Source organism: Excalfactoria chinensis, chromosome 12, assembly GCF_039878825.1.
Source record: "Excalfactoria chinensis isolate bCotChi1 chromosome 12, bCotChi1.hap2, whole genome shotgun sequence".
NCBI lineage: Eukaryota > Metazoa > Chordata > Aves > Galliformes > Phasianidae > Excalfactoria > Excalfactoria chinensis.
In genome coordinates this window covers 10,541,746-10,563,764 of record NC_092836.1, presented here as the reverse complement: position 1 = coordinate 10,563,764, position 22,019 = coordinate 10,541,746, and the positions used below count along the sequence as shown (strand labels likewise).

At 41.0% G+C, this 22,019-nt stretch overlaps 1 protein-coding gene across 1 annotated transcript; it reads left to right on the top strand.

The window, feature by feature from the left end:
• Nucleotides 1–4,620: 4,620 nt before the first annotated feature.
• RUVBL1 (RuvB like AAA ATPase 1) lies at nucleotides 4,621–19,670 on the top strand. Its single transcript, XM_072347099.1, has 11 exons — nucleotides 4,621–4,965; nucleotides 5,526–5,612; nucleotides 6,246–6,378; nucleotides 9,803–9,954; nucleotides 11,194–11,283; nucleotides 12,125–12,274; nucleotides 14,094–14,157; nucleotides 15,096–15,294; nucleotides 15,977–16,079; nucleotides 18,687–18,778; nucleotides 19,097–19,670. Exons 1-11 carry the CDS (start codon nucleotides 4,825–4,827, stop codon nucleotides 19,254–19,256), a joined length of 1,371 nt encoding a protein of 456 aa, XP_072203200.1. The 5' UTR covers nucleotides 4,621–4,824; the 3' UTR covers nucleotides 19,257–19,670.
• The last annotated feature ends 2,349 nt before the right edge of the window (nucleotides 19,671–22,019 follow it).

The window sequence follows — 22,019 nt, the reverse complement described above, 5'->3', positions numbered from 1 at the left end:
GAGGTGGTTGGAGTCACTGTCCCTGGGAGCACTGAGGGACGTGGTTCTGGGCATGGTGGGGTGGGTTGGCATTGGACTTGGTGATCTTGGGGGTCTTTTCCAACCTTGATTCTATGATCCTGTGGCTTTCCTAAGGTTATTCTCAGCATCGTGGACTTAGTGGAAGCTTTAAACTGGCTTTCCTACAAAGAAAATTCCTCCATATAACAACACTTTTGTTATGGAAGGGTCTGCAGAGCTTTAAATCCAGGTACAAGTTAGCCCTCCTTGCCAAGCACACTGAAGTCTCGATGCTAGTCAACGAGCCAATGATGGGGAAAGAAATAAAAACCAATAATAATAAAAAGCAGACATTCCTATTGCACAGTGCTATTTGAAAGACAACTATCTCCCTTAAGGAAAGACATGAACTCAAAAGGAGGGCTGCCAATATACTGAGCTAACCAGGTTAATCGGTTTTGTTAGCAGAATAGTTCAGCTTGATGGGAGCTCTGTCATGGGAACTGAATCAAGTATAATGTCACTTTTTAGACTGAGTTCCCAGGCTTTGAATAGTTTCCTGTTAATCATAAGGCTTCTAAGCTTATGTACATTTCGCTGCCCTAAAAGTCTCAAGCTGTTATATCAATACATACTTGTGAAGTTAATGGAAAGTATACTTCTATTCCCACAAGAAAAGGCCCTGCACAGTCATAATCCACACAGATATCCCTATATAATATTACATGCAATTTAATTCCTTTTTAACATTAACTATTGGATAAGTTGAGAAGAAAAAGGTGCAAAGAGGCCCATTTCCCAACCAGAAGAGACATTATCCAGAATAGCATTATCCAGCATTCCTCCCAACACATTCAAATACCAGCTATTTTTCAACAAGCTTTGACAAAGCACAAAAGTCTTAGAAGTTCCTACAATTCCTGTAAAATCTGGGAGTGAGGTAAAGGAAATGCCCATTTCAATGGCCCACACAACCTAACAGGCTACAGCAAGAGCTCAGGTACGACCATTTTGCTTGGACTGCCAACTTACCAATAAAACAAAGAGCTTTTGCTTTTGGTTTTGCTTTTACAGTAACTAAAGGGCTACTAGACAAAACTCATGGGGAAAACATTGGTTTTGCTATGATGTAATGAGGAAAGATAAAAAAAAATCTGACCTGCAAGTAAGAGGGATATCAGGCAGGAACTGTGGCTTATTCTTACTTTTCCTTCCTTTAGATACAGACAAGACTTGTAACTCACTAGACAGAGAAGGCGTTTGTCCTTGTATAGAAGGGAAATACTGTGTAAAGCACGTGCACTTCAGTGGCAAAAAAAAAAAGATCAGTTTGCTCCAGTGTCCACAGTTTTGTTATCACTCAGAACATGCCTCTGTCTCCAGGAATTTAGAGTCTGTAGTTCAGATTTGGCTCTATATCACCTGAAAGCGCAGCTTTTTGCAAGATCGTGGTGCACATGGTACCTGTAAAATACACCAACAGCAAGGAGGAGGTATGAAGAGATATGAACAATTTTATTCAGTGGTAAGAACCATCCATCCTAGTTGTTTATAAAGTCTGAGGAATTAATTAAGGATTTGGGAATTGAGAGGTGTCATTTGTTAAGAGTCATCACTGCTTTTGCTTTGATGACAGGTAGGAAAAACCTTTCAGCTTCATATGCAGGAAAGCAAGTAAAATACACACAGAGATTTTGATCTTACTAAGACAGAAAGATAATGGCAAAATTAAAGGATCTCCACTTCTTCATGTTTTTCAGTATCATCACGAAGCAACCAGTTTACAGCATTTCTCTGTTCTTCTTGTTTTCTCCTCCATACTCCGTTCCCCTTTCCAGTTCTTCCCTTCTGCACTGAATTTCTTCCTTAAAAAGTGTTCACTTTAATTGCTAATGTTTGTGGACTCGTGGGAGAAAGGGCAGGAAGTCAGACTTTTGGGATAGGGTAAAAATGTAAAGGTCATTCACACACTTACATACACGTACTCTCTCTCACTCCAAAAATAATACACTATTTGACAGTTTCAGGATTCGGCATGTCCCACTGAAATTTGAAAGCTGATGTGAAACTAGGCCACGTCCTGTAACCTCAAACATTTAGACTAGGAAAACAGCTCTCCAGTCTCCAGCTCCCACATCGAGTATCACATGACGTCTGTGCCAAACAGGAGACCTGAAACAGAGGGGGAAAAGAAACGTTGGTAAAATGAGTTGATTAAACCTGGGGAATAACAGTTCAGACCTTTAGTGACAGGTATTATTTTTTCTGGTTAACTGGCTAGTGAAATATTAAATTATACTCCAAGCGCTCATAGCATGAGAGGGGCAGAATGGTCTAACAACCAACTTATGTTCCACCTGGTGGCATGAGCAAAGGAGAAAAGTGACTCAAGCTTTGCAGCAAAATGTTACCCTCCCCCTGTAACAGATGTGTTAACTATTCAAAATCACAAAAATCATCTTGAGGTTCAGTATTTCCTCATACTGACGCATCATAACACATCAGACATCAATTATCACACATCATTTAAGCTATTTAAGTTCAGTCCCAAACTTTCCAGTAGTCCTACTTCACTCTTTCTGACAAATAAACAATTGATCCTGTGTGGTCTAAAGGATTGTTGTTTATTTTCCTTCACCCAAACGTACTTTCCTCCCTGCAACTGCAATTTCAGAACAGTGTTCAAAGAACATTTGGAATGAGTAAAACAGTCAATACAATGAGATGTGCCAAAGCATTCAGAGTTTATGAATAGTGATACTAATTTGAGCAAGCAAGAGGGAGAAGACAGCTTTGCATCTGTCATGTAAACAATTGTTTACTTTTTAACACGTATATATTGACAGAGAGAGAGAAATACACACTTCTACTGCAAATACAAAGCCAACCCATTTTCACAATGATTTCTGCATATCAGTGCTAAAATTGTACCTTCATCACGGCAGCAGATGATGAGCAAAGACAGCTCCTACCAGGCGGAGGTTTTAGGCTCCAGTTCTATCTTTAAGACACCATATTGCTGTAGAGAAACAATTGGACACTTAGAAAAGCTTCCAGTTTTGTCTCCTCTCAGATAAGTGCTACTCACTTTCATCACAAAACCTCTAAATAAAGCAGTGTTTCTCATGTAGCATATCTGACCTTTACATCTTCTCTAAATTATAATGACCGCTAAATTATAACGACCATAATTTTGTATTTCTGCCATCCGTATTCCTTTACACCAAAGAGAAGTAAGACTTACTGCTATAACTATATCGCTGCCCTCGCAGCTCCTCCAAGCCTTGCTAATTATTCTTCCAGAACTGGCAGAAACTTGAACTCTGACCAGACATACCCACAGCACTTGTGGCAGCGCAATGCACTAGAGAAATCAAAGTTGTATATTTGCTCTTTTACAGAAAAAAGAAATGTCTGCAGCTCAGTACATATTAAGCGTTTGTATTCTGTGACTAATATGACCCTGGAAGGATGTATAGGGTCCAACAGTATACATACTTTTTTAATTATTTACAGGATAGCTTGTATTTATTAGATCCAAAAATTCTTAGCTCCAAGAGTTGAAATAAGAGGATACCCTTACAAAGGTGTTGAACTACATATGTCTGCAGTTATATCGTAACTAGTTTTAAACTAGATTATCTAAATATAAACTGACAGAACAAGTTAGCAGAAAGAAAACAAATAGCATTCTTTGCTGAATGACATTTAAATCAAAACTAACAGAAGCTCTGAGATGAAAAGGGAATGAATGGCACATAACAGTCTTCACCGGATTTCTGCAACCACGACGCCCACCCTTCCTTCCCAAACGCCCCTCTGCTGTTTTGGATCACTGCACAACTGCTTTGGCAGCCTGCAGGAGAGTTGTGGCAGCAGCACTGCACCACGTTAGCCCATTAACGCTGAGCACTAGGACACGGGCACAGCATTTATCATCAAACACGATGTGTTAGTGAGAAAAGATTCCCCTCTTTCAGGCTAGACATTAGGAGAAATTTCTTCTCAGGGAGAGGTAATGCTCGGGCACTCGCTGCACAGGGAGAGGTACAGCCACTATCCCTGCAGGCATTCCAGAACTGTGCAGATACGGCACTGAGGGATGCGGCCAGCAGGCATGGTGGTGGGTCAGTGTCTCTATTAGATGACCTCAGCCATCTTTTCCAACCTTAACTATCCTATGAGTAACTCCAAAATCTACCGACAGGAAGCCCCTGGAACAGCCAGCTCTGAAACCCTCTGAGATTTCACAGCATTTCCACCCCATGCACTGACGTACATAGGAGGTGCAGCAGCACTGCAGCAGAGCCCACAGCCGGCTGCTAGGCAATGGAGGTGGCAGATCTGTTACATGAGGGGGCTCTGAGGGCGTGGAGATGAGATGACATGTTTTCCCCTCAGTTCAGCAGCTCAGGAGGAAGCTGTTGTAGATACACTGTATAAAAGGTGAAATAAAAGCCTCAGATGCTGCCGTGGGCACGTGAAAGTAATTAACTGCCACACTGCTAAAGGCAGGACGACAGCGAGGCCCACCCGAAGGTGAGACCCCGGCCCGGCCCCAGCCCGACTCCGGCCCATCTCCCCACAGCGCCCGCGCGCAGCCGGACCTTTTGAGTGAGGCACACACGGAAGCGCGAAGACGGCCCCAAAAAATATGTACCCACTCGGCGGTGACAGGCACCTACGGCGCCCAATCATCAGCGGGAGCGCCGCTACGCGGGCCAATGACGAGAGGGGGCGGGGAGAGGAGGCCGCGCGCCGGGAGCCTTGGTAACGCGCGGGCCGCGTGTGGCGGGTGGACGTGCGGGAGAAGGGAGACCCGCCATGAAGATCGAGGAGGTGAAGAGCACTTCGAAGACGCAGCGCATCGCCGCCCACAGCCATGTTAAAGGGCTGGGGCTGGACGAGAGCGGCACCGCCAAGCCGGCGGGGGCCGGGCTGGTGGGACAGGAGAACGCGCGGGAGGTGAGAGTGGGGCCCTGCCTGGCGCTGCCGCGGGCTGACGGGGAGGCTCGGGGCCAGGCCGGGCTGTGAGATCGCCGTTACCTCCTGTGACTCTCGGCAGCGATCGCAAGGCTTTAGGGTGAGGCAGGCAGGCAGTCCGTCCCGCCGCCGTGACTAACCGCCTTAGCTGCGGAGGTGCCTCCTGCGCCGTCGGTGTACGAACGGAGGCGGCGAAACGCCCCGACATCAGCCGTCTGCTCCGCTGGGGCGGGCTGGTGTTTGTGTCCGTGGTGTGTTGGGCGCTGGAGCTCCTCGGTCCTGAAAAGCAGAAAATCCTTGCTGTGTTTTTAAGCTTTGATACCCGCTCTTTGCTTTGAGTCCTCTTGTCTGATTTAACGTGCCAGACACAAGGACTGCGGGAAGTGATTTCTTCCTTACCTCACTTTTTCTGTGCGTAACGTTGAACTCCAGTTTATTTTTGGCACCTCAGAAGGTCGGTAGTTTAAAACACTTCTAGTATTGCTGGAATTAAATCTATTTGAACAATGCTCTTGTTAATGGTGCAAACCCTTATCCTGCAGGCTTGTGGGGTCATAGTAGAACTAATCAAAAGCAAGAAGATGGCTGGCAGGGCCGTCCTGTTGGCAGGACCTCCTGGAACTGGCAAGGTATCCTGATATTTCTATTTTCCTTTTTTTTTGCAAGAAATAAAGCCTTCTGAAATCCACTGCAATTTAACGTGCTGTCACGGCCATTTTAGAATAGCGGTTACATATTGTCTTCATCTGCTGTTGTGTTTTTTTTCCCCCATTAAGGTATTGACACAGCCTCCTGCTTTGTGCTTAATTCTTGCCATGTCATTAACACTGGCGGCATCCTCTGGTTTGTGCAGGCATCATTAGTGCGAAAGCACCTAATAGAGGTTGCCAGACACAGAGGCAGGATGGTTTCTGATCAGTCTTATAAGTTAATTCTATATTAAAAGCCTAAATAGTTATTTTTTTTAGTTGTTTTCCCCTTGTTGTTTCATTTGTATAAGAGGTTAAATTCAGGAGTCCAATATTGTTCCTTTACAGTGTTTATAAGTCTTTGCTAGAAGTCACCTTATGCACATCGAATTTGTTTTGGTGGGAGATGTTTGTTATGTGTGAGAGATGTCAGACAGAGCAGTTATAATACTCCAGTAGTAGCTGATAGAATAAAGGTGATAGAATAAAGGTGATATGATGAGGAAAATTAACTTAGTGCAGAAAGAATCCTCATAAAAATGAAATGCCTGATTTCTTTTTCCATTTTTAAAGACCGCCTTGGCTTTAGCTATTGCTCAGGAACTTGGCAGTAAAGTTCCCTTTTGTCCTATGGTTGGAAGTGAGGTCTATTCTACTGAAATCAAGAAAACAGAAGTTCTAATGGAAAACTTCAGACGAGCAATTGGTAAGTTTCAGAAAAACAGAAAAGTATTTATGTGATACTTAGATTGTTTTTTCTAGTAATCTGAAAAGGAAAGAAATCTTGGTGGTCGTGGTTGTTTCCAGAACATGGTGTGAACTTTTCTTCAATGCTGATCTTAATCTGGGGAATCTCTCCCACACTTGGTAGAGTCAGTAAGGTTTTCTGGATATAAATGTTTGTGTCCCACAGATATTTTTACTTACTCTCCTCCCCCAGGATCTCTTCTTGTCCTCCAGGTTCCACCTCCTGATGCCACCTGTGATTCTCCAGAAATCTGAAAGAAAACCTGTTTTTAGTTTCTTACATTAGCAGAAATACTTGTAGACAGCAAAATGCTTCCCTTGCTGCTTTAGTGATTTTGCCTTGCTGAGCAAGCAGCCTTGTTCAGGGATTCCCAAGCAACAATATTAGCCTGGCTCAGTATTCCAGTGAGCACAGAGGAAGTTCCATGCCAGCAAAATAAATAATATCTTCAATATCTTCCTCAATTCTAGAGTGCTTTTACAAAGTCAATGTAAATTGGGTAAATTTGCAACGCGACCTCACTAAGTAGTTAAAATCTCTTTTATGATCTCTGCTGACAACTGATAAATGTTGTTAAAGTGGCCCTTGTTTGTGTAAGAATTGCCTAAAGATGACCTAACTGAAAAACTGAACTTATTAACAGTTAATTTTCCTGATTTCTCTGCCACGTTTCCTCTCTGACTTCATCTGAGTATTTGGGGGTGGTGAAGAGGTCTCTCAGTTCTGCAACCAAGTAAAAGTATTCCATTCATTTTTATAAGAAAAACTTGCAGTAGTCTCTGGTCTAGTTACCATGACTCTGGCAGGGCCTGGGGGAGGGAAGCCAAAGACTGAGTAGTCTGCAATATTTCCTTGATGTGATGAAGTTCCCTGTCAGAGATCTGGAAACTTGAACCAACAGATGAAACTTCTGCCATCCATGTTGTCATTTCTGGAGATAGCTGCATTTTAACTCCTGGGTTAACAGCCAGCTACATTGTTAGTCCTCCGCATTCCCTGAATGTCAGCAGAGAGGCACTTCTAAACAAATATTGGTGTTCATGAAAGATGGAATTTCTTTTATTCCTTTCTGTTGAACTCTGTGTCACATTTTCATGACAACTTTTATTGAATATTTTTATCAGTGTAAAAAAAAAAGAAATATTTTAAAGGATCAGCTGTTCATTTTTACAGTGGAATGTTTTCCAGTCGTGTTTAAATCTTGGTTACGTTTTAGATCACCTGCCTGGCAAATAAATAAAAGAGTGAATGTTCTCAAAAAGGATTTTATATGCACAGTGCAGCTGTGGCTGAGTGCAAGGAAAAAAAAAATCTCTCACAATTGGCCCCTATTTTATTTATTTTTTGCTTCCTTGGTATGAAACCTGCCTTTAAGGGGCTCAAATTGTAAAAATCATCAGGGATGGTAAAATCACTTTTTACTTTTGTTCTTGGAAACGAGGGACTGGCTGGTTTGAACCCATTGCTGCATAAGAAAATGGGCAAATCAGAGTGCTCAGATTTTTACTGTTGAAAGTCATGTCATAGACACGTTAGCAGCCTACCAGCATGGTGACAGTAACTAACTGGTATTAAAGAGTTCAATTGCAGTAAAGAATAACTACTAGCATAGCCCCTTAGATACAGGGAAACAATATGCTATCTATGAGTTGTAACTGCCAGTAAATCAAACAAGCACTACTGAAGTCCACAGTACCTTTGAGCCAAAACATGAAGTTTTCTGCAGTTTCTTTCCTGGGCTCGTGCTTCTGATTTGTAATTAGGAAACGTCTCTGTTTAAGTTCAGAAGGTCTTTTAAGAGTTAAGCTGATACACGCAGATTGATTTTGAAACAAAAGATAATCAACAGAAAATTCAAAACACTGACGACTTTTTTTCAGACCTTGTTAAGCTCTGAACTGATTCAGCTTCTGTTTGTATTGTAAAACAGAATTTGCTCTTGAGTCTGATTCTTTTCAGATGAAATCAAACTTAAAGACGTGATTTAGGACAATGCAAAATATACCCCGAAGATGAATGTCTTGCAGTTTGTGGGGGCAAAATAGAACTTAAGCTGAAACATTAAAAACAAAAGGGAAAAGCAAGACTGCAAGTGTCCAGAGCTCACCACAAAGAGTTCTACTATACAGAATCCCATATTACTGAATGCTCCTTGCAGATGTTGTCTATGTGACGCAGCCTTTTCTAGCTCAATTTCATCATTCAGAGGTTCATTACTTTTTGTTTAATGTTTTGGCATATGTGAAAAACATTTGAAAAGAAACACATTTCTTACCAAGAAGTTTTCCTCTTATCCCAAAACCCCACTATTTCTCACATTTCAAATCCTATCCTTAATTTGGGTCCAGTAGAGGGAGACAGACTCTTATTTGTCAGTCCTTTCTATTTCCCTATCAGCAACTCAAGATTACTGGTGAAGTGTCTGATCTATTTCAAAGCAAAATGAAAAGTTAAGAAACAAGGAAAGTTTTATAAAGTCCTAATAGCCTCAGACTGCACAGGATGATTTCCTTGTATCTTGTTACAGCCTATTCATCATTTTTGGTATGGCATGTGTGTCTCATAAAATACTTTATAGAGTCTCCTCAGATGTGGGTTCTTTGAAATTTTATGTACTTAGAGCGTCTGCATAATTGTGGTGGTGATGATAGTGGTTTTTCTTCAGCACAGTCTAAACATAAAACCCTTCAGCTCTGTATTATTTATCAGTTTAAAATGACTTTTAGTCCATTACAATAGTTTTGGCTTAGAATATTGTAGTGTTTTCTCAACTCACTGAAAAACAGTGAAGCAAGGATGTCACTGTCTCCTATTTTGAGACGTTTTTAAGCTTTCTTTATGACAGATTCTGTTAAACTTTGTCTAACTCACCTCTCACTTATAACTTGTAAAAGAGAATATGTTGTTTTTCTTAAAAACAAAGGTTTTTTGAAGTTACCTTTACTCCTCCTCTATCCTGACTTTATGGGACTTTTCCGAAAGCATGAAAATCATGTTCAGCTCACAGTTGTGCTGCTGCTGCTGATCTTTAGTTTCAGCATCCTGATGAACTGTTGTTCTTCAGTTTAAAGTTACGAATCAGGCAACTGCCCACTTTGAGGGGAGGTAAAAGAGAGGATGCTGGTATCTGCTTAAAGAATGAATAACAAGCAGCAGAAAGAAAATAATTTCCTAGAGTTTAATAAGCTACTTTTTGGATCAGAACTTGGGTTGAATATCGAAAAACTATAATTATCTTTTAAATTTTGGCATTAAAGAACTCCAATTAAAGGTAACGAACCCTCATAATATATTAAAATCTGTTGCTATTGATGTAGAAGAGTCTTGGGTGCTTTTGGCCATTGATTTGTGTAGTTAAACCATTCCAAACAATTGCTTCCAGGATTGAGGATTAAAGAGACCAAGGAGGTGTATGAAGGAGAAGTCACAGAATTAACTCCATGTGAGACTGAGAACCCTATGGGGGGCTACGGCAAAACAATCAGCCATGTAATTATAGGACTCAAAACTGCAAAGGGCACCAAACAGTTGAAGGTACGTGTGGTAGGGTTTCAAAATTTCCTTAAATATGTCATATCTGCATCTTTTGTTTTTACCAGTTCTTGATCCCCACATGGGTAGATTAACAGTGCAAAGAAACTATTTTGCTAGGCAATGTTGCCTTAACTCCTGAGCACATATTTTTGTCTCTTCGTTGTTCATATGTTCTGGATATTGGTCTTTTCTCCTACTTATTGAAACTTCATCACTCTTAACAGCTCCTGTTACTTTTCTGCTTGACAACACACATTTGTGAGCATTCAAGTTAAAAGAAAGATTTAACCAGCAAAAGATTCTGATGCGGTTTTGCAGCAACATCAGTAGCTCACAGAAAAGCAGGTTCAGTGGGGAAATCAGAGCTATGACCTGATATGCTCACAATGACTGCAGCTGTAACTTCACATTCATAATAGCAAATGTTCAAGAAGGTTTATTCATTTCTGTTTTGCCTGATACTCAACTGAATTTTTGAGAACAGTTTTGGCAAATTTTGTCTGCTTCGGTATAAATTGTTCTTTCTGCCACATTTCTTTTTACGTGTGGAGATATGCTTTAGTGAATACATGATAGAGAACTAGAAATTGAGCTGGTATGTTGCCAGCTCAGCCCCACTTTCCCTTTGTTTTCTTGTCTCTGTCCTTATTGTTTAATTTCCCTGTCAGAATATGAGAGCTGAAAGCTGTCTCTGTTGTTAAGTATCAACTTGCATTTGTTCACACTGAAAACAAGAAAATGCCGAGGAAAAAATGAATAAATACATACTATGAGAAACAATAGCTTCTCATATTCCATGTCCACTCCCTCACACAGCTTGACAGAGGATGCAGGCTGAGGATCAAGTAGCATAACGCAGCGCAATAGTCAGTTTTGTAAAAGTTTTGCTAGAAAGCAAGTGAAACACCATATCCTAAGTGTAAACACATTGTCACATCACACAAAGGCATAGCTGGTATCATGATGGTTTTGGCACTTAATGTCACTTTCTTCAGACAGATATTTTTGTGTAAGAAAAGAAGTTTTATGCATCTTCTTTAGATTTTACAGTAAAGACTAAGTTGTACTCTGCTGCTACTCCAGGTGTCACAGCTTCATAAAATCCTAGAAGGTATTACTGGGTGAAGTTGAAGTTTAATTTTGCCTGATGGAAGCGGGCTTTAGTCTAAACTTCTGTTTGTTGATTACCATATTAATATGGAGCTGTTTTCACCAAATGTGATGTTTGTTTGTCTGCAGCTGGACCCAAGCATATTTGAAAGCTTGCAGAAGGAACGAGTGGAAACAGGCGATGTTATTTATATTGAAGCAAACAGTGGAGCCGTGAAGGTAAAATGAAAGTTCTGCATTTTTATGCAGGTGGATGTGCTCTTGCAGGTCTTTGTCAGAAAGCTCGCCCATTTATTAAGCTTAATTGACATGAAATGGGTACGTGAAAGTTTTAAAAGTGCCCAGCGTTATCCTTATCTGGTAAGAAAAATATCTCTTGCACTGAAAGAGCATGGTCATCTGGTTCATGATTAAGGTCATCTTGCAAGGAAGCTATCACTGATGCTGCCTGGTTCAGTTTCCTTTTCTGTAAGATCAAGGCATCTTTAAGGAAAGATGGGGGAAAAAAAACAGCAAGCAACTTTAGTCATTTTCAGGCTGACATGTGCAGTGTATTTAATCTTTCTTTTATCGCTCTGGTATTTTCTCCACAAGATATATACATGTAGAAGGGAACACTGCATTAGTTAGCATTCTTTTCATATCTGATTTGGAAAGTAGCGATACTTGCTGTTTAATGGATGACCGTAATATTTTCTATCATATAATAAATCACCCACCTACAAAGGAGTGTTGAACACTTCTCCTAATCTCTAGCTAATCATCTGGATTTGTCCTTTAGCAAGAATTGCATACAGTTAAAATAAAGGGAGAGAGGAGCAGAATATTCTTACCACCAAAATATCAGGTGCTTTTCAATGGGGTATTTTGAGCTTTGATCAGTAGATACAGCGCGCTTGTTGCTAAGCAGGGAGTGGGATGTCTAAACTGTCAGACAGAAGCTTGTCAAGACTGGAGTTGTGAGCAGTTGTGAACTAAGCCCTTTATCAAGTTTGTCACTCAAGGTTTTGGCACCAAAACAAATCCTATACCTAAATTTCTCTTCTATGCCTTTCTTCAGAGGCAGGGCAGATGTGATACCTATGCTACGGAATTTGACCTTGAAGCTGAAGAGTATGTTCCTTTGCCAAAGGGCGACGTGCACAAGAAAAAGGAAATTATTCAGGATGTTACCCTGCATGACTTGGATGTGGCCAATGCTCGACCTCAGGTATCTAATTACACATATCAAGTCTTTACAGAAAAAATTTTGAACATAGTTCTGGTTGTTTCTAGAATAATCAAGAAGATACAGGAAGTTTTGAGGTGTTCTAAAGTACCCTTGAAGACACTGCCATAGGAAAAACAGGAGATATCTCAAAGGCCACTCTAACTCTTCTCTCTGCAAGGAGCACTTGCTCTGCAGCATGGGCTGCTCCTCTTGACCAAAGAAAGAGGTCATAAAGTCATTAAAGTTGGTAAAGATCTCTCATAACAATCAGAAATATCAACATGATGGAATGGCAACACAGGAGGTGTAACAAAGGGACTAGCACAATGGAAAGGCGTTACAAAGAAAAAGTACTCACCCATCTCTGAAGATCTAAGCTCACAAGGAAGGGATCTGCAACCAGACTTATTCCCTAGCAGTAGTCAGCCCTTAAATGAGGTCTAGGAGAGATGCAGCCAGGCTCCACCCTTCCTGTTACACAGCTGAACTACCTTCACCTGTGCTCCCAGGGGCTGGCTGGGTCCTTTTCCCAGGTGCTCAATCAGTGGTTCAGGCTGTGACTCAACAGTTACCATACACTTCTTAAGATCTTTAAGTCCAACTTTCAACCCATCACCATTATGCCCAGTAAATCCTGTTCCTAAGCGTCATATCTACACATTTCTTGAATTCTTCCAGGAACAGTGACTCCACCTCTTCCCCAGGCAGCCCATGTTCCAATGTTTGACAGCTCTTTCAGATAATAATTTTTCCTAATATCCAACATTTCAAAATAATAAATTTAAGCACCTTGCCCTGGGAAAACCTTCTGTTTGATCATTGTGTCTCCCTTGCCTGGTAAGGTTACTCCTTTCTCTCCATAAGGACAGATGTGAGGTAGCAGCAGCCAGGTCTGCATCATTTTATTTGTTGGAAGTTGAGAACAGATTTATTTCTTCTGCTTTGTAGTTACAGCTTTGTGGCTGTAAAATAGAAATTGCAAGTACCATAATAAATTATAGAATATCCTGAGTTGGAATGGGCCCATAAGGATCATCAGGTCCAACTCTTGGCTCCACACAGGAGAACCCAAAGATCAGATCATGTGCCTGATCACTAAGTGTTTTTCGCCTTGCTATAGATTCTCTTAATTTCCCTGCTTCCTTCAGAAACGTTCCATAACCTCACATTAAACTTCCTTGATTTGCAGTAGAGCTCTGAAGTTACTGCATTAAAACAGTTGAAAATAGGAGAATTACCCCTTTCTGCATCATAATGTAAACAGAGGAAGGAGGAAACTTCTTCTCTGTCATAAACAAAAGCCACTGACAATATAGTATTTGTGTTTAAAGGTTGGCAGCCCTATGATATGGTATTACAAGCCTTTAACCTACATTTCAGAATAAACATCCTTTTTCCAACAAAATCATTTACCTGATAAAATCAAGGAATTCTAAAGTGTTAAAACTCAGCATAATTGTTCCTGTGTTGTCAGGCTGAACAAATACAATGCACGCGAAATCCAAAGACTCCGTTTCCTGATGTTTTCAGTTCTTCTGAGCTTCTCTATGACAATTTTTAAAAGCAGATATCTCAGGGTTGTTTTTTTTTTAATATACTTTGCAAGGTTAAAGAAAGAGTGAGGAAATAACAGCTAATTAAACAGGCTTAGAATGCCACTGTGGTGAAGCGACCTAACCTTCGACAGGTTATCAACCACTGCTGAATAAAGTGTCAGTTCAACTGCAAGAAAGAACTGCTTTAACCAACTCCCAGTTCTTAACATCTCGTGGTACGTGTTCACTGCAAGGACTTAATGCTTACTGTAACTTTCTTCTAGGGTGGGCAAGACATCCTTTCTATGATGGGACAGCTGATGAAGCCTAAGAAGACTGAAATTACTGGTATGAACCCTGCATCATGCTTTCAGACCATCATCACCTATGTTTGCCAGTTAGAAAAGCGTTAAAAAATAGGATATTAATGCAGCATCTATAATGATGAATGCCTACAAATAATGTTTTTTTTCAAAAATGTTCAGGTTTAGCTGGCAGCAGTGCAAACTTTACTGGTTCGCACAGTTTTCAACTATATACTGTATTCTGCATCCATGTTTTTGGAAAGAAAGAGGTCACAGAGCTAGTGCTGTCCTCCTCCAAATATTTCTGCTCAAGGGTGTGTGGTTAAGCATAGGTTGCTCCAAAAGTAATGCCTGCTTATTTCCCTGGAAACTGCAACAGGTACAAAGAGCACAGTTACAATAGTTGGTAGAGCAAATTCTCAGCTACAAAACACTCCTTTTCAACACTGTCACAATCAATTAGCTCTGTGTTTTCACCAGCAGTGAAACAAGAGCCTGTGTGCCAAGCTCATAAAGATCTGCACCAGCACAGGTGACTCACTGTCACCACTGCTGAAATGCACCCCCTGCCTCCTCACTGTGCTTACGTCTACTGTTTGGTCTCCATAAATGCAAATCAGCGGGTGCCATTTTTACCACATAGAAGAATTCAGTCCCACACCTTTGCTTCATGCACACTTCCATGTCAGATGCCATTTTGTCAGACTGCCCCTCTGCTGCCATCTGTCATGTGGCAACAACACGTAACAGAATATTGGTGGAAATGTTCAAACTCTATTGCTATACCACCAGCATCCGCCTCCATTGTCATGGGCCAACATAATAAATGGGAGCCATTACTTTCAGAGAAGCCCTCATATTTTCCTAGAGCTATGCTAAGTTGCAAACTGACACCTCAAAAATGAAAAAAAATATGTTGATTGCTTTAAGTCTTTCAGAGAAACTCACTAGCAGAGTTACTAACTATTTTGTTTCTCATAGATAAACTTCGAGGAGAAATAAATAAAGTGGTAAATAAATACATTGATCAAGGCATCGCAGAGCTGGTCCCGGGCGTACTGTTTGTAGATGAGGTTCACATGCTGGATATTGAATGTTTCACATACCTGCACCGAGCACTGGAATCTTCTATTTCCCCCATTGTAATCTTTGCATCCAATCGAGGAAACTGTGTAATCAGGTACGTCTCATATTGGATTTTCCAGTTTGCATCAGCCCATAAGCCATGGAACGAGTCGTATCAGCAGTGTTATAAAGTTTGAAAGCTTTTGTCTCTGATACTGACATCTGTGAAAACACCCTGTGTGGCTTGCAGGCTGCCTTGGTGCTTAGGAATGGTTTGTCAGCTTCACTAAGAGAAACTCCTTTAGTACCACACTAACTGAATTAAAGCAGATTAGAACTCCTTGTATTTCTGCTGACACATCCCTCTTTTTCTCTAAACTGTATTGCCTGAACGTTCTTTTACAGTTGCCTCTCCTTTCAGATACCTCAACACAGCTCTTGTAGAACCAGAAATGCAAACTTCTACTATTGTAGTTTTCTCCTTCTGAATCAATTTGTTGTTTTAGTTAAGACTGCATTGTAAGATACAGTGAAAGGAAATACAAAAAAAAGAACCACCTCAGACTTTTTTTGCGTGACATGTTTAAGAGTTGCTGTAATACTTGTTTCTTTCAGGCTGTCCAGTATGAACTTCAGGCTAGAACGTTTCCTGTCAGTGTCTGGGGAGCGTGTCTCTATGGGAATACAGAAGAGCTGTAAATTAGTGGACACAGAGTCAATTACTACTGATTTTAGTCAAGTCAGCATGCTGTATTCAGAATGATATCTGATCCCCTTCCATTTGTTTTCTCCTTTAGAGGCACAGAGGATGTAGTGTCTCCTCATGGAATACCACTGGACCTGCTGGACAGAGTGATGATTATCCGAACCATGTTGTATACGCCTCAAGAAATGAAACAGGTATACAAAGCATCTTAAGAGCTTCTAAAAATACATGGGATTCTGCTTCCCTGGGATCAGGTGAAGGGATTTTTGTGCTCCTAGATAAGTTTGGAAACTTAGCGCAGTAAACATTACAGAGTTACACTTCAGAATGCTCGAAACCTTTCCTGTGGGGCCATGGCTGTGTACTCATATCGATTATAATGCTTAGGTGCCATTATGATGCATCGTGTCAAAGATCCCCCTCATTAGCGTCTCAGTGCTGTGAAGTGACACAATGCAGGAGACATTACAGTTTATCATGTCAATTCTTTGTATTATTTAAGAGATAGTGTCAATGGAGGAGAGCGTTTCCACCAGATAATAGTCTCTTGCTGCTGGATAAGTGCCAAGGTGAAGCTGAGGCATTTCATGAATATAAACGTAGGGGCAAAGCTTCATTTCATTTAGTTTGAGGAGCTTTTCACATACGGCTGTTGTGAACCACGCTCAGGATGATTCTTTTGTACCTAAAAGGGTACTTAAAAGCAGTACAATGTAGGTAATAGAAGCAGCCCAGAGATGTATTAATGTGATTGAATTGCCTGTATACTAAACAGGTTTTAAAGCATGACTTCTAAGTCTGCAGGTGTTAAAAACTGCTGTCTGAACTTGTCTATACTGTATGTGAACTTTATGCAGTAAGAGTAGTAGGAAAATGTACTGAGAGTTAAAAATAGCTTAACAAAAAGCAATGCAGTGTACTGTGCTACCATGCAGATAATATAGTGCTAAAGAGCTAGTTTCTAAACTGATGATTTCCTAGAAGAGCTGGGTTAAATGCTCTGCTTTCCAACCACTCCCAGGGCTGAGGGAGATGGAGTGTTTGCAGTAGCTTTTTCTAAAGCTAAAAACGGATCTGGACATCTGGACATGTTCTCCCATAAACCATGTAGTTAAATAATCTCACCTTCCCTTAGATTAGGACTTTTCTATTACTTCTTTTGAGAGAGGAGGAGGCGGCACTTACTACATTTCAGTGTCTAACTGAATACAGCTTAGGAGGGATAATAAAAATGAGAGACGTCTATAACTGTCTCTATTTTTTGCTCCCATTTTTCTTTCATTCTAGGAGGTTGTTTTCATTGTTTGTGTTTCTATGTGGGACTCTTTGCCTTGACATCTCACAACTGATTTGCTTAGCAGCACAGTAATTTTGTGTCTATTGAAAGTTATCATAACCAGTAGGAATCCCATTGTGTGGTTCCGCTGTCAGAAACACCCACAGTTACGTTATTGCAACCAGGACAGGGATACAACGATTCTAGGATAACCCCTTTATATGTGAATACTAGTCACACTTCTTCCATGCGTGCCTGCTGTTAGATGGAAGAGGTTGCACCTGATGAACAAAGGGTGCTAGTTACTTCACCTGGAAAACACTTCTTTTCCTATCTGACATAAGCTTGCTCGTATGTATTTTCTGGGTTACTGCCTTCGACCCTGATCCTTCAGTGATTCTACCAGGTTGCTAGATAAAAAGTTTTAAGAGATAGATATTATTCTAAGATAAGTGGCATTCAAGATGTCTTGTTTCTAACAGGGGAAGAGAAAAGAGTAGTATTGGAATGAATGAAAAGTGCTGTTTGGATGATCTGTCAGATGTGACAGGTCTTCAATTCGGAATTGCACTTTGCAGGGGCATTTCTGATATTCAGTATTAATGTCTCAGCACAACTTTCTGCCATTTCAAACCCCTCTTTTACTCTCTTCCCTACCCTGACTCCCCTGGCGCATTTTTATGGCTTTAATTTAAACGAGTGCTTCTTGATATCTTGTTTACAAAGCTGCCAAAGTGAAAAATACCTGTATTATATGAGGCTTGCAGTTCCAGAGTTATCTCAGCACTACAACACAACATCATTATCCAGTCTGCCCCTTATCACTCGGCTGGTAATACGGACTACCGAGAGACTTGCGCCACTTCTGTTACAGCTTTATATGCTCAGGCTTATTGTGATATCTTGCTCTCCAACTTTGTAAAGATCTGCAAACTGGTACAAGCCCAGGACTGCTCTTGAAAGATTAGATTCTTCTTAGTGATTTTTTTTCTTCTTGCATGAATAGGTGAATCTTAGAGAGTAACTTTTTGATTTATTTTACAATTGTATTGTCAATGGAATAAAAAGTGTGTCGTGAGCTGCTATGGGAAGAGTGTAGCTTCCTGTAGGGCTTGTTGGAATGCTCTGCTGTGCAGCAGCAACAATGCACTGCCAAATGTAGGAACTGGTGTTGCTGCCCACAAGGCTCCAGATGCCGCCTTGTATTTTTTCAGTTTCCTTGCATAAGTTCTCTTACTCTGCTTCTCACTAGTAGATACACCTTGCTAACCATGCAGAATCATCATCCAGTACTCAAAACATCACTTCAACCTGCTTTTATGATCGTCCACATGACGTTTGCCCATTCAAAGACAGAATTCCACAGATGAGTTGTAGTGTGGTGGTAAACTACAGCAGGATAAGTTCGTACCGTCTCATTTTATAGCACATCCCATCGCTAAGCTGACAGTGCATCTAGAAAATAACCTAAGCAGTCCAGCATGCTGGTAGTTTGGGCTGTTGCCTGACTTATTTATTCCAACAGATCATAAAACTTCGTGCCCAGACGGAAGGAATTAATATTAGTGAAGAAGCTCTAAATCATTTAGGGGAAATTGGAACCAAAACAACCTTAAGGTAAGTTGAGTGCAGTTGATTTTTCTCTCATACTTTGTAAGCTTGACTGGGTCTTGAAACTCCATAGGATAACAAACTCTTGAAGCGAGACAGCTCTCTCCCATACAGTAACACTGTGTTAGGAAGACTTAACACTGCTAAAGGTTTGTAATCCTCCTGTTGCCTTGTTTAAGGGATGTTCCAGCTATAGGATCATACTGATTTCTTTTTATACGACTAGAGCTGTGTGTTCTTTAATAAGTCTCCCACCCATACGTTTATTCAGTTCACTGCAATGCACTGAATTGTAATTTTTCTTCCATCTCTGTTTGGTCACAGGTACGCTGTGCAGCTCCTGACCCCAGCTAACCTGCTTGCCAAGATTAATGGGAAAGACAGCATTGAGAAGGAGCATATTGAAGAAATAAATGAACTTTTCTATGACGCCAAGTCCTCAGCAAAAATCTTGGCTGATCAACAGGAGAAGTACATGAAATAAGTTAATTACATTAGATGCCTTGAAGCAGCGTTAACCCTTACCCAGGGCTGGCTTAAATAAGAAATGTTAATGGTTTGTCTCTTTTGGGACTGGAAAAATATTTAAATGTTGGACTGCTTTGTCAGGCCAGAATTACATAGCAAGTGTTCCTATTACATTGTCAATGATAAGATGCTCTATGATATCTATGTAACATCTTAGTCTCCATTTTATGAGTACCTGTGAAATGAATAGCTCTTGAACCACCAGTGTTTTTTAGATTTCATTACAGAGGAGCTCTAACTGAAGCTGATGCTTAAAAACAGTCTATTTTCTTTATGAATCTCCTTTTAAAATAGTTTCCTTTTACAGATGACTTTTTTTTTTTAATCAAAGTTTGTCTGGAGTGGTTTATAATAAAGTATTTCAAGAATACCGATAGCTTGCACAAGTTTGTCCTGAGTGCTGGCTTCCCTAAAGAAACAGTTAAAATAGGTTAAGATGGGAATCACAAAACCAAATGTGAACGAAATGGGTCTGTGACACAAGAACAGATCTGTAGCAAAGGAAAGAAAGAGTAACAAGACCTTCCTAAGGACTTCTTTGGATATTTTGGCTCTTCTAAAGTGTTTCTTCTGCAATGACTTATCCTTTCTTTAGGTTTTCTTAGAGCAGATTAAACAAATTCCTGTTGTCATCATAAGCCACGTTTTCCACTATGTTCAATCCTCACTTTCTTGATCAACCACTATAAAAAAAAATGGCCAGCTAAAAGCTTATGATGTCCACATGAACAGGAGAATCAGCAGAACAACAATGAGAAAAATTAACCCGGTAATTAAGGTCTGAATTCTGCTCTGCACAGATTGGTACGAGGTTTGCTTCAGTTGCTTTGCCAGAAAGCGTGTTTCCTCCTTCTGTAAGATGCAGATGCTTTTAGTTGCCTCACAGGACTCAGAATAAATGTTTGAGGTTGAAGATCTCGGACAAATCTATGTTACATAAGTGGGTGATCGAAGAAGAAGTGCATGTTAGTGAAGTTACTGACCTCACATTCCCTACTATAAAATTCAGTGACTTAAAACCACTTCCTGTTCATTTGGATTTAATATTGTTTTGTACCATCACGGTCATGTGAAAACCTGCCCCATTCTTCAATATGGATTTTAGTATTGCCAGCCAGCCCTAATTATTTTCTGTGCTTTAAATAACGTGCCTACTCCATTCTCTACATCTGCAACTAAACGGCAGTGACAGAGATATGCGATGTATGATGGTTTTTGTTAATCTCTGACTGTTTCTGGCCAAGGAGCAATCCTGCTTTCAAACCTGAAACCTCTTACTGACTCCAAATGCACAAAGATGGCAAACAGAGCACTAACCCACAGCCCTCAGTGCCGTGTCTCCAGGGACAGTGACTCCACTGCTTCCCTGGGCAGCCTGTTAGTTTGATGCTCTGCTCACATGGTGGCAGAAGACCTGCTGAGGCAATGAGGAGTGGACTTCTGCAAGAAAGTAAGGCCTTAAGTACACACAGGGAAGGGAAATAACAAAAAAACCCATGACTTTCCAACCCTTCATCAGCTAAAGCGTGTTCCCCTCCCCCCCCATTTCTGCTTGTGCTAATGTTTGTATGGCAGCAAATAAGCCCCCGTGTTGCCTCTGCTCTGGTTCTGGGGGGCTTCCCCCAGCACGCCATCTGTAACAGCCATTAAGTGTCTACCAAAGACATAAGGCTGTGATATAAAGGGAAAATCCTTCTACCCTAAATGGCGAGCAATGTTTATCTAGCCTATTAAGTGACGCCCGGCTGACTTATTGGTGTCAAAGCTTTGCCCATGAAAATAGTCTTTCATATTACTGATAAAAATAGTTCTGCTGGAAGAATCACTACAGCACAAACAACAGCTACCAGTGAAGGATCATAACACCAAAAATACTTGTTTGATGGAGCTGCCCCTGGAAGCAGGAAGGGGCGTAGAGCCCACCCAAGAGGTTTGGGTATTAATATTAAACAGGAAAAGACAAAACATCGTTTTAATGCTCTTTTTTTCCCCCCTATTTCCCACAAAGGTTGCACTTCTTGCATTAATCTTCTAAGCGAAGTTTTTACGACCGATTGCCTGCGCACTATGAGAAGTTTCTCCATCCATTACATGCAGGGAAACAGGCCCTGCTGGGTAGGAAAATATTTGTTACATCTTATCAGGGTGACACGTAATCTAACAACAATTACAGCAAGCCCATATTTTGTACTATTTCGGTTTCAACGTGAAAAATAGGTCTAATATTCAACCTGGGGTGGGTGGGGGTTATAGTAACCAGTTGAATATTCCAAACTGTGATCTCCTTCCAGCTGCAGAGCAGTGCCACGCTTAGATCCTGCTCCAGGACCGCAGGCATGTATAAACCCAGCGTGCTGGGGGCCGAGGCATTGCCTGCCATGAGCCAAGGTTGGAAAAGACCACTAAGATCACCTGGTCCAACCATCAGCCCATCACCACCATGCCCACCCATAGAATGACAGAATCATTGTAAGGTTGGAAAAGATTGCTTAGATCAACTAGTCTGACCATACTCTACCCAGACAGACCCTGAATCAGGGCAGGAAGCAGCAGTTTCATTGAACCACTCTTGCCCAGCATTGTAGTCCAGAAGCAAACATGAGCTTTGCCTACTTAACACGTCATATTCTAAAGGAAAAGCCCCAAGTGCTCAGTGTCAGTTCTGGGAACTGGGTACAAACTTTGTATCCAGCCCAGGTGCCATCTGCCAAACATGAGC

Coding starts and splice junctions, on each gene's coding strand:
- RUVBL1 (XM_072347099.1), top strand. CDS start 4,825: ATGAAGATCGAGGAGGTGAAGAGCACTTCGAAGACGCAGCGCATCGCC. Junction 5,613..6,245: donor GACCTCCTGGAACTGGCAAG/GTATCCTGATAT, acceptor CCATTTTTAAAG/ACCGCCTTGGCTTTAGCTAT. Junction 18,779..19,096: donor GGAACCAAAACAACCTTAAG/GTAAGTTGAGTG, acceptor GTTTGGTCACAG/GTACGCTGTGCAGCTCCTGA.